Source organism: Chiroxiphia lanceolata, chromosome 3 (assembly GCF_009829145.1).
Source record: "Chiroxiphia lanceolata isolate bChiLan1 chromosome 3, bChiLan1.pri, whole genome shotgun sequence".
NCBI classification, from domain to species: domain Eukaryota; kingdom Metazoa; phylum Chordata; class Aves; order Passeriformes; family Pipridae; genus Chiroxiphia; species Chiroxiphia lanceolata.
Window position 1 is genome coordinate 101580827 of NC_045639.1, and position 12677 is coordinate 101593503.

General features: G+C 40.9%; 1 protein-coding gene across 2 annotated transcripts in view; it reads left to right on the plus strand.

The window, feature by feature from the left end:
* The first annotated feature begins 3859 nt into the window (after positions 1-3859).
* The window catches only part of TAF1B (TATA-box binding protein associated factor, RNA polymerase I subunit B), a 46693-nt gene continuing 37875 nt past the window's right edge, over positions 3860-12677 (plus strand). Inside the window, exons 1-7 of one of the 2 annotated variants that reach the window (XM_032683485.1) lie at positions 3860-3930; positions 4639-4737; positions 5225-5312; positions 7120-7217; positions 7487-7582; positions 8187-8319; positions 11607-11763. In XM_032683485.1, the coding sequence (XP_032539376.1) occupies positions 3913-3930; positions 4639-4737; positions 5225-5312; positions 7120-7217; positions 7487-7582; positions 8187-8319; positions 11607-11763 (689 nt within the window). In that variant the 5' untranslated portion in view covers positions 3860-3912. Of the gene's footprint in view, positions 3931-4182; positions 4443-4638; positions 4738-5224; positions 5313-7119; positions 7218-7486; positions 7583-8186; positions 8320-11606; positions 11764-12677 lie in introns of those variants that run through there. The other variant, XM_032683484.1, reaches the window with a different exon arrangement.

Consider the following 12677-nt stretch of genomic DNA (forward strand, 5'->3'; position numbering starts at 1 on the left):
CTAATATCACCTTCTCTCCTAGAAGTGTCCTTACCCTACTCTGTGTCTCTGTAGGATCATGTTAACATAGTCATCATGTACCAAGGGGTGCAGTCTCTGTTAGTGTGGACAGCAGGATAACAGCTTGGTACTCCTCAGGACAGAGATTTTGCCTTAGAAGGCCAGGACCTACAATGAGGTATTTACTTGTCTCCAGTCAGACTTCAGCATCCCCAAGCAGACCTCCCAAATCACTTTGTGGCTGGCCTCATATGACCATGGCCTCCCAAACAGTTTTGCCTCCTACAGCAGCTCATCTGAATGTGAGGTCCTGCCCTGCAGTCTGTGTCTCCAAACACCCCTGGCTGGGTGGCCATACAGCATTAACAGTTCTCTGAGCATGGAGAGCCACAGGTGAAACTGGAACAAGACTGTGGCCCTGCAGTGTGACTGTGTGAGATAGGCTGGGCTGCAAAGCAAATGTGAGATAGGCACATGTGCAAAGCAAATGCTGATGGTGTAAACCCCAGATTGGGTGCACAGGACTGCCCTCCCTCCTGGGTGCAACACTGCTGCTTTTGGTAGTCAAAAATCAAAATTCATGTCGCTTACGTTCTAAGAAAATGTTAAGAAAACCTGACTAAACTTTGGAAAAAAAAATATTCACTTTCCCTTCTTTTGGGTGTTTGAGGTAGGACTTTCAGTCTTCCACAGCAGGGCTAGAAACATATTTAACTAATAAAATTTGAAAGCTGAAGCTGTATAATAAACAGTAACTATCACAAGGCAATGTTGGGTGTGTCTAAGCTGTAACTTTAAATTCATTCTTCTTGTCGCTTCCTTCAAAGCTCTGCTGAGCTCAGCCCCTCCCTGGTTATCCTCCCCTGCCGAGCTTGCTGCAACCCCTACGCCTTGCTGCTGTTCCCACCTTTGTCCCTTCTTCTGTCGGCTCCTTGCACAACTCACTGTGCCTTTGCCTCCACCGCACTTCTGCTGGCACAGCTTTTCCCCTTGACCCCTTCTGCAGTGTGGTTTTTTCTCTCCTCTAAGTATTGGTTAGAGTGAAGCCATTTACTTCTTGTTCTCCTAATTTCCCTTTTGTTTTCTGTCTGTCTTTAAACATGAGTTCTTCCATGGAGAGATGGTGCAAAGATGAAATTGTGGGTGCTAATAACTGTGTACGTTTGCCATAAACTTGAATCTGGTAGATCTGCCCTGTGTTCATCTGCACAATCTTTGGAGCGGCTGAGGTTGCTTTTCTGCTCTAACTCTTTGTAGTAGGTGTCTGACAATGAGTAAGGACTCTGGGGAGAATCTCTGCTACAGAAGTTTATATCCTGGAGCCAGCACAATTTCATGAGCAATATCCCAAAGGATAGGCCAAGGGACATGTCTTTCAGTCCAATATGTAATTTTTACATTTTCGCATGTAGAAAGTCTGCAGTCAAGAGCCAGAAATGTGATATCAGCAATGGAACTCAGTTCATTAAAAATTCAAATCAATGGAAACAACAGGACGTATTATTTATCTAAGCCTCAAATCAATCTGACTACTATGCATAATGATCTTAATTAGAAAAGTGAGCCAAAGCAGGAAGACAGTCTGTCTCCTGGCTTTGAAATTATCATACCCCTATCAGTATGCTTTGGTAACTTGTAATTAGGGACAAAGGTTACACATAATTTTATATGCTGAAAAACCGGTTTTATACCTGTCATTTCAAAAAATATTTAAGAAACAGATATAAGACTTGCTAACCCTATTATGCTTTGATTTTTTTCTACCAGATTAGTAGTGTGCACTAATTAGTTGATGGAATTCAGAAGAAATACGGATAGAAGCTTTGCCTTTATGGAGAGCCTGGATACTAATAAGTAACTAGTAATATCAGTATCAGTCACTGTACAAGTTCCCTTCCAAAGTTTGCTACCTTTTCACATCTGTTTCACCTGCATGGAAAATGCAGCTCAGAAAAGCAGTGTGGGCTGTCCAAAAGCAGAGAGTAAGGGCTTGCCTGTTCAAAAACTTTATTGGTGCCTTGCACCAATACGCCTACAATTACATCAGTGCAGTTCCCTGTACAGTCACCCACCTTCTTCCCTTGTTTATCTGCAACTGCTGCCATTGAACATGAAGTGTTCGAGTTTTTTACAAAATGGCAGTCCAATGATCACACTTTCTTTAATATTTTATTGACCAGCTGTAATTAGAAAACAGACTCGAAGGTCCTGCCTCATCAAAGTGGCACATCCAGGCTTAATTTAAACGAGTTCCTCAATTTAGTTAAATCCACTGAGCAGGCCTAATGCTGGCTCACAGCCTGGAGTCACACATGAGCACCGCTCTCAGCAGCCAAGCCTTATCTTCCGTATTGGAGCACAACTCTTCCTCTTTTATCGCAGATACAGATGCCCTGATATTTTTTCAAGGTAGTATTTCATCTTGGAAATTCATTAGAAATAGATCTAATGCCTTCTGTCACATGAAACAGCCTTGCTTTCCCAGAACAGTATTTCCACAGAAAAAAATATGGAAATTAAAATCACAAGTAGGATCTGTTTCATCAAAGTATTAGCTACATTTCTGTGAGGTTGACAATCACCTTTTTAACATGGCAGGAATTATATGTGCAATTCTCTTTAAAGGGTGTTACAAATGTTCATCCCACACTGAAAAAAGATCACAGTTGGTATGAGTAATAACTTTATTCTTGAACACAAATAGTTCCCCTCTAGCTCTGTACATATCCTCCAACATCAATGTAACCACAGCTGTCAAAGCAGCCTCACCTCTTTCTATGTATATTTTAGCTTTAATTTTTTCCCATGCTTTCACTTAGTGGACTTTTTTTTTTTTTTTTAAAAGGTCCTAAACCTGTTCTCCAATTTTGTGGGCAAATTCACTGCAATAACAGATCTTGCTGTTTAGACATCTTTAAACATTATTATTAGCATGCAAGAAATTAGAGACCTACATCAAGATCTGGAGGTTTGGGTGTTGTTTTTTAATTGAAAGTGAATTTCAGATCATAGTTTCCCTCATCAAGGATCTCCAAGCACTTTTACGTAGTTAAATGAGTTCCTGTGGCCTCCTTTTGTACAGGCAGTAGCAGTCTGTGTCCAACAGCCTCAGCTCAGCCTCAGTGGTCACCAGCCAAGTGTACCTGATCAGGGAGATGGGAGGGTGAGGATGCAGGAGCTCAGCACAGAGGATGGTGGCGGGCTGGGAGGGCACACATAGTCTTAATCTTAAACTGCATGTGATTGTAGTCTCTAACTGCGCCAGGGGAGGTTTAGGTTGGACATTAGGATGAATTTATTCATAGAGAGGGTGATTAGACATTGGAATGGGCTGCCCAGGGAGGTGGTGGAGTCACTGTCCCTGGAGGTGTTTAAGGAAAGACTGGACATGGCACTCAGTGCCACGGTTTACTTGATATGGTGGTGTTTGGTCCTAGGTTGGACTTGATGATCTCAGAAGTCTTTTCCAACCCTTGAAGCAGCCAAGTCCCCTTCAAAGGTGAAGCACACATATCATAGAATCACAAAATGTTAAGAGGTCGGAAGAGTCTTTAAAGATCACCCAGCCCCAATTCCCCTGCCACGGGCAGAGACACCTCGCACTAGACCAGGTTGCTCAAAGCCCTATCCCACCTGGCCTTGGACATTTCCAGGGATGGGGCATCCACAACCTCCCTGGGCAACCTGTTCCACTGCCTAAGCACCCTTACGGTAAAGAATTTCTTCCTTTTATCTAATGTCTAACACCTATATCTACGTCCCCTCAGTGAAGCACCCACGTCCCCCTCGAGGTCCCCACGTCCGGCCGGGGCCCCGCGGTGCCCGGAACGCCAGCGCCGGGGACGCCGTTTCCAGACGGGCCGCAGTGGCGCGCGGCGCGGTTGTCATGGTGCGGGTCCGGGCGCGGCCGCCATGGAGGAGGAGGACACGGTGGGGCCGGGGGGCAGCCGGGGTTCGCCGGGCCGGGGTTCGCCGGCGGGGCGCGGGCAGTGCTTCCCCGCCGGGCGTGCGGCGGCTGCGGGGATAGTGGGGGAGGCGCCGGTGGGCGCTGCCTTCCCCGGCCCGGTCCTGCCCGGCCCTGCCCACAGCGGGGCCCGGCGGCGGCGGGCGAGGCCCTGCGCGGCCCCTCGGCGTTGGCCGGTGCTCGGTCCTGGCCGGGGATGGGCTCGGCGGAGCTGCCCGTCCCCAGCACGCACGTGTGGGGCGCCTCTGAAAACCAGTTGGTTTTAATCTGTTGGTTTCCCTCTCTCCCGGCGGGTGCAGGCTTTCTTCGCATTTCCAGAAATTTATTTTTCCTTTCGCCTCCCCCTCTAGTTTTTGTCTCCGCTTTCATTTCTGATGTGTGGCTTTTATTTTTTTAAGCCACGCCACGTGTGTGCGAGGCGTGGATCACCATTCCCCTGATTCTCATGCTTACATACGGAATTCTTAGTGCTTGCCAGGTAAAATTCCGTGTTTAGAGTTACTTGTGGCTGATAACAAAGGAGATGATCGCTTGTTACCAACCAGAGCCAACACAAAAGGTGTAAATATTCTCTATGAATAATCCCAAAAGCTGTGCAGTAGCCTGGTAATAGTGCCATTTTTTATACCCAAACACTTGTGAAACACTCTTGTGATTTTTTTTTTTCCTTTCAGAGAGATTTTAATGAACGCTGCGCCCAATGTTCAGAAGTGAACTGGGGTCTCACTGATGGAGGCAGATATTATTGCAGATCTTGCCACAATGTTACTGAGGTAAAAAGCTAAGTTACTGGCCTTGGAAAAGGTTTATTTTGCTTCTTTCTGTATATTAAGAAAATGTTAGGTTTTTCTCCTTGACATTAGGAGTTGAAGGCAGTATTGTTATTTTTCCTTTTTCATGCTTTACTTGACACTAAGACTAACGTTCCTTGAAATCATAAAATTTAGAATGAGCCATCTTGGCCTGCTGTGTTGCTGTAGTCCTGGGATGCTCTCTGGATACCTTAGAAGCATTGCCTGGGTGTTGCTGCATTTTACTACAGTACAAATGTAGGCAAACTCTGGTTCACATCACCTGTATGACCGTGATAGCAATTCTCTATTTTAGCAATTTCTGAATGAAGAGTTCAGAGTGTCCTGTCCTCTTCTTAGTTTAGGAAATTTGAATAAGTTCCTCCATTGTGTTTTATGTGGTGGGGCAATCCATGCAAGTTAGACTTGGCGTTTTTGCTTGGTAAGATAATACTCCTCTGTTTTGCAGAGAACTAGAGAAGTTGTAAACACTGATTTTATGACTAATTCAAGAGTCCAGACAATCTCTAAAGGTTCAAGAAAGCAGGAAAAAACTGGTATGTATGAGTTTCTATCTGTATTTTGCATCAGTGGCTGTTCAGCCAGGGTTCACCTAGGCCTTTATGTCTTTGATGGAGACCAAAAGCAGATAGCTAGGAAAGACTGTGGGAGTGGAAACAAAACACACCCCCTAGATGCTGCTATAACCTTCAGCAATCACTTTTGGTGACTTCCTGAGCCTCAGGTGACCTCTGTGAGCCCAGTGGTGTTTTGGTTTTTTTTGATTGAACTGAGCTGTGTGTTACGTGTTGCTGCTTTGATTCATGGAAGTAAATACTCGCTGAAGATACTGGTGGCATGCATTCAGGTGTGGTGATCCCTTTGTTCCTTCCTTGTGATGGCTATCACAAAACCAGAGAAGTTGTTTGTCTTGGTGAGATATGACGGTGGTCCAGCTCTTTAGAGAGTTTCAGACTGGCTTGTGTTAAAGGTACTTGTCCCTGTAACCTGCACAAAACTACATAGAAGAGTTTTCATGGAGTTCCAATAGCTGAACCAGTATTACATCTTTCATCCAGAGTCACTTTTATACTTTTACTTTTCATGATTCAGAAGAATAATGCTCATTATGTATGAGGATCTATGCCATAAGAATATCATGGTGAGGCTGTTGCTGGAGCTGTGTGTGTGTTCTGTGATGACTGGATAGATCTCTTACTGTTGTGGCCACTTTCAGAAATAAAGCTGCATTACAATACCAAATGAAACATGGGGTTATCCTTGTCTCTGATGTGCTGATCTACCATTGCTCTCCTGCAGTGGCAGTGGATTGCTACATTGCTTTGAACACCTCTACTTGTCCTTATGCTGTGTAGCTCCTAAAGCCTGGGCCATGTACTCAGCACTTCATGCTTTTTGTTTCTCCTGTTGGGAAGGTCATTAATTGACCCCCAGGCTTCTGCAGAAAGAAATCCTTACTTTCACTCAGTCCCTTCTGTGAGTGCAGTCACATTACACTATGTTTTCAGGCATTTATAGGAGTAAGCTGTATCTGTGGGTAAGAGTTAAAGCCAGCATCACTGAAGCAGAGCAGAAGCTTTGAGCAGATAACCTATAAGATAGCAAGAGGCAAGGTGTGATTGGGAGGAAAGGTAATGAAGAACAGGTGTGGGGAGAATGAAAAGGGAGTTGAGAAATGCAGAGAAAATTTCTAAAACTGAAAGCTTGTGGAAGAGGCTGGTAATAAACAGAGAGAGGTGAGGGTGAAAAGTAGATGTAATGCAGCCTGAAGAAATAGAGAATTGACTGGAGCAGGCCCACTCCTTATGAAATTCATGTTGTGCTGAGATTTGCTAGAACCTCAGAATATCTGAGAAAGTTTCTTTCATTTAAACTTATATGATTCTGTGGGAGAGAATGGTGAAGCACATGATGGTTTGGTTGTTTTTTGCCTGACTCACTACTGTAATGTTCCAGGTTTCTGTGCCAGGGATGGAAAACAAATGTTCATATTTCATTTTTTAATGGCACGTTCTTAGTTATTTTAAACTGGTCATTTAACTGTGCTCCACTGAATTACAAATGCCACACTAGATGTTATAGTGAATTATATTATTCTTGGGAAACGTGTGGAGAACAGTGCTTGTTCAGTAACTTTTCTTCGTTTAAGGCTGTGAATAAATGGAAGTTAATGGAGTATTCAGTGTAGCTGGTCTATGCACTAGGACCTGCAAGTCTTAAACAGAGAAACTTGTCTTTGTCCTGGTACCAGAGGAACAATGTTAAGTGGAAATAAGTGCTCATAAGGTTAAAGAAACCCAAACCAGTGCAAACAAACAGAAACCGCCTTCTTTTCCCCCTTAGATAGAAGCTGTGAATGGTATGTTTGTGAAGGCTTTCAACTTGTACTCAAGAAACAAGCTGAAGCTTTAGAAGCATTAGGAGTATGTCCACAAATGAAGGTATGTAGATGTCAGTGAGTTGTGTTACAGAAGGTGTTATTTTAACAAATTTTAATTTTTAAAATGACTCAACTCCCTCTTTAAAAACATTGACCATATAAAATCAAATTTTGTATCTCTGGTAATTTTAAAAAATATTTTATAAATCACAGTTAGTGAAATTAGAGATGGAATATTACTCAGATTCCTGAGTTAGAAATTACACTCTGTTCTCTCAGCAATTAATGATCTTGTAAACTTTGTACTAATCATCCATTTGTATTTATAAGGATGAAGTTCTGTACAATTTTTGGAGGTGTTACCTTCAAAAGAGCAAACAGGCATATTGCAACAGACCAGCCGGGGAAACTGTCAAAGCATTATCAGTAAGTGAAAGCTCAAATCCCTTGAGATGTTTGCTATCTTTTTAAAGCAACAGCAGAAACATTCTTTGTTCAAGATATCTGGCTGGTAAAAATGTCATTTCATTATGAGGGATGTCATCTGAACACGGTTCCACATGTCTATTTTGTTATTTCTGGGGGTTTTTTTTACCTATTTCAAGAGATAAATACTTCTGTGAGTATTTAAAACTGCTTATTTAAAAATATTGCTTCGTCTTGACATAGAAAATCAGTAGATAGAAATAACCGTGCAAAATGCATCAGCAGCTACAATCGTGTCCTGCCTGCTCCCATGAAGTTACTTATTTCATCAAGCTTTGATTCTATATGCTACCAACTTTCTGGTCATTGTGGCAGATTGAAATGTATTCACTAGAAGTCTTTTAATATTGAGAAATCCTCTAATAATACTTTTTTCCCCCATGATTTCTTCATGTACTGTTGATTTATAGAGAAAGTAAAAATGTGAACAGTTTGGGTTTTAACTTTTACTGTTGATTTTGTGTCTGTCCTGCTTTATGTGATTTGTTAAGATTGAAACAGTAACTAACAGTAGCTAATACAAATATGTATTTACAAAAAACAGGTACGTGAGAGCAGTACTGATGTGGACAGTGAACCAGAAAGACCCAGCCTTCTGCACTTGCTGTCCCTCTCTGAAAGTGAGGGGGATCTGCAGACTGACTGCAGCTTTGCCTCGTCCATGAGCAAGGTTTCAGGTAGGAGCAGTGAACTGAACTATCTAGAAACCAGTTTTTCTGTAGTTTTTAAATATAAATAAATATAAAATGTATTTGTGCGCAGTGAATAGGAGGAACTGGTTGGAAGATGTAAAGTTTTCAGTCCTGTTTGACACTGCAGTACTTTATATTCTAGCAGAAATGGAAGACTTCCCCCCTCAACCCCTGCCCTAGAAGATGAAAGTTGAACAGGACCTGTAAATACAATGAGAAATGCAGGAGGAAGTTCTGTTTTATAACAAGTTTGCTCCATGCCTCCTGTTTGGATTGGGAAGAAGTTGCTATTTTATCTGCAAAGCTAAATGTTCACAAACACAGCAGCTTTGAAGAGTAAGCACTTGTTTAGCCAGTAGCAGAACTGTCAGTCATGACTTTGATGTTAAAAAATATGAGTTTGTTCTTTGAGGGGGGTATTTTTTTCTATCCCATAGATATATTTAGCTTTTTAATTGTTTTTCTTTAAAGTATTTTGGTACTTCTGTATCTTTTGTCTCTGCATTCTTGTTACTAATTTCCCTATAACCCCTTCTCTGAAAAGTCATATTTTAGTGTTCCATGAGTTTCTGCTTTCTGCTTGCAATACCAGCTTGAAAATATTTGCAGAATGATAAACTTTTTAATTCAAATGTTATAGAAAATTGGACTGTTTGGTGCTACTGGGTAGGTGTAATGCCAGACAGTGCTGCAATATCTGATACTGGAAGTACATTTCAAGGCACATTTGAAAGCTTTGCTTGCATTTTAAATTCCTGAGGTTTTATTTTTTTCTTTATTCTTCGCTTGCCTTTTCCTTCATCTGTCTCAGTGTTTCTTATTTCCATGTTATGTACTACCCTCTTTATGTCCCATTTCTGTTCTTCTGTGATATTGCCTGTCTGCCCTCAGAAGAATGCAATCCTGTTATTTTGTGCTTTTCTGTTTATTTTGTAAAATCCAGAAATGGTAATAGAATGAGAAATTTGATCAGAAGCAATTAGAAAAATAAATGCATTTTAGAAAATCCAAACAGAAATAGGGAGGAGGGCAAAGGTGCAAAAATGGTGATGCAAATTTTTTGAATATTATTCAAGTACTTTCACCCTTAGATGTTAAAATGACAACATTTTCAGGTAAAGAGCCACTGTATGTTTGTACATGTAGAATCTTGGGTTTTACACAAATATAATATGAAGAGGAAAGAATTGAGTGAAGATTTTCTAGTGAAAATATTCCCTTGAATTTTCTTCCCCTTTTTGATGTCTAGAGGAACTCCTTTCTTCCTTGCTACTTGTGCCTTTTATAGTTATGTTTCTTAGAGTTTTAGAACAGCTAGGTAATCCTAAATAGCTATAATTTTTCATGTTCTTGGTTTATTGTTTCAGAAGTTGAATTCAGCTTCCAGTAGTCATCAATTTCACTATATTAACTTGAAATTAATTAAGAGTTCAATGACACTAAAAGTAAATTTTGGTGAAATTAGACAAACATAGAAAGAGTTTTGTATATTGAAGTTCTAACACAAGTAATAGTAAGTGTGCTCTAGTCTATTGTAAACTCCCGTGAAGATTCATAGATTTTCTCTTCAGTGCCGTTCTTGCTGAGCCGTTATTGCCACAAACTAGAAACATCGACACTGTTCTTTGCCTAAGAGGCTTGTCCAGACGGCAAGCATTGTTTTTGTTATTTTTTCTGCAGGATTAATAGCAAATTCCACTGAATATAGCATTGAGATACTGCTGGAGAAGCCTATAAAAACTCTTAAATTATTAGCTGTGTGTAACTGTGTGTTGCCATGCCTTGCATAAGCTAGAGGAAATAAAAGGAAATGGTGTGCCGTCATTAAGGCCACGAATATAATGAGGATTATTTTAAATTCAATTGAATGTGAAATTAATAATGAAGCTGCCTTCAAGGACAGGCATCCCTGTGAAAGGTGAAGCCGTTGACTACAAGGATTAAACCGATGTTCCTGCTTTTGTTCTCTGACGTACCTGTGCGTGACAGCCACACAGGTTGCTCTTCTCTGTCCCGGGTGTGTTGGCTCCGGCTCTGTTACCTGCCCACAGCACTGCCGGCTCAGGAGCCGGTAGGTGGCATTCCAGACCAGCCCTGCCGATGGAAGTGCTGTTGGCAGTGTCCTCCTCCCGCGGATCAGCGGGCTGGACCTCCACCGCTGCCCCCTCGCAGGCGTGGCTGTCGCCTGCCAGTGTAACCTCAGAGCTGCCAAGCTCTCTGCAGTTCCAAACTGTTCTGTGCAGGCTGCTTGCCATGGCCCTGCAGCTCCCAGCTGGGGAGCTGTGCATCCAGCTCTCACTGTTCCTGTCTGAACCAGTGAACAGTATGTGGGGAAACACAGAGAGAAAAATCTCTGCAGAGTCAATGCTGGATTTTGTGCTGGTTTGCTTTAAATGCATTTTCCTTCATCCTGGCTGGGTCATGATGTAGGGAAGAGAAGCTTTTTTTAAAATTATTTGTCTGAAAAGGTTCATAACTCATAAATCACTCTACTAAATTCAATTTTCTCTTTGCCGTTCCTCTTGGTTTTTAGTGATTCATCTCAGTAAGGAAGTAGGGAGGTTTGGTTGTTTATTTATTTGGGGTTTTTCCACCCTCTTCACCATTTGCTACATTCTTTTTTAAAGTTGTTTCTTTGACATTGAATTTAAATACGGTTTTTAAAAGAACACCTGTGTTTCCACAGTTAGAGATTATAGGGCAGACCTTAACATCAGTAAAATTTCTGCAGTGTAAATGACGTTTTCGTTCAAGTCCTGCCTGTGCTGAAGTTTAAAACTGTGTTTTAATCCTCAACTGGGAGTCACTGATTAAAGTACATCAATTTTTCCCTTGTTTCCTCACTGTTCTCTTATCTCTCAAATGGAAAATAGTATTTCCAGCTCATAAGTAATATTATTTATATGTTGTATAGGAGTTAATGTCCTTCCAGACATCCAGGTTTAAGTATAGTTCCCAACAAAAGATCTGTTTTGATGGGTACCATAGGGAGTTCTGTCTTTTCATATGATCTGGTGTCTTAGTCAGTTGAATTAGCAGTTTATGAAATAGGTTGTTATTGCATGTCATGGTAGATGAGTAAATTAGAGTTAAGCTGTTTAGTAGAAAAGTACACATCCAAGCAAACTACTCTATGTAATTATTTCAGAATGTTACTGGTTGTTGAACAAGGGTCCTTGTATGTTCATTTATCTTGTTTTCTGTATACCATGGATCATGTGTCTATCATATCAATTACTTTTTTCCTCTTCTGTTTTTGACATAAACCCAAGAAAGCACCTCTATATACTCTGGATCAGTAGATGGCAGCTTGTATTTAATGAAGAACCAAAAGGAGAAACTGAGGATGACAATGCCAATGACCCTTTCATTTTGTTACATGGCATTACTCTGGTTGAGAGAACCGATTACGTTGTCTGAGCTCTTAAGGTATGAACAGTCTCTAGTGAAGAATTTTTGCCTTTATAAATAATAATTTTTTAAGAAATTAGATCTGTTACCCTCTTACTAATTTGCTCAGTAATAGTGAGAAGTTCTCTATATTTAATTGTCTTATCTTTCATTTGACATAACAATTTGTGCAGCTGCTCTTGGAGGAGGTTCTTCTCTGTCAGTCGCAATGAATTTCAAAGACCTGTAAGGATGAAGGTTTTGGAGCTAAAGAAGCTTTTTATCCTTCTCCTCCAAAATTTCATAAGGTTCACTGGAGTTGTGTATGACACTTTTGTGATACTTGCTGTTGTCAGCATGTCAGAATTAAATGAGTAAACATTCTCCAGGACTTACATCAGTGTCGTCATATAAACAATACCAGCATTATATAGTGATCTGAAAGGTAGCAAAGTAGCTCCATGCAATGAAGTTGGGCACAGAAATTAATATAGGAAGTTCGTTTTGTCTTCATATCTTTGTATCTGTAATTATGAGAGTTCAGAATAATACACCTTTTAATATAGTAGAAATAAATTGTTCTAATAATAGGGTTTGATGCTAAATGGAGACTGTCAAGCTCTTGCTGACAATGCAGTTCCCTTCTCTCCCCTACTATGAGGCTATGAACACATTCCTTATTTACTTCAGGAATGAAAATTAGTTCATCAACTCTTCTTGATGGCAATAAATATTTTAAATCAGGCCCAAACAGTTTAAGTTCAGGAATTCCTAGATTTTCATTGGAAGACCTTTCGGATACTGATAATCCTTTTAAAATTACTTTTGAAATATTGGGTGTTTCTGAAATACAGGTGAAAAAGCACTACTTTGCCAAAATTTAAGGAACAGAAATACTCAAGTAACTACATTGGCAAATCAGATTGAAAACTCAGATAAAATAAAGGAAAAAC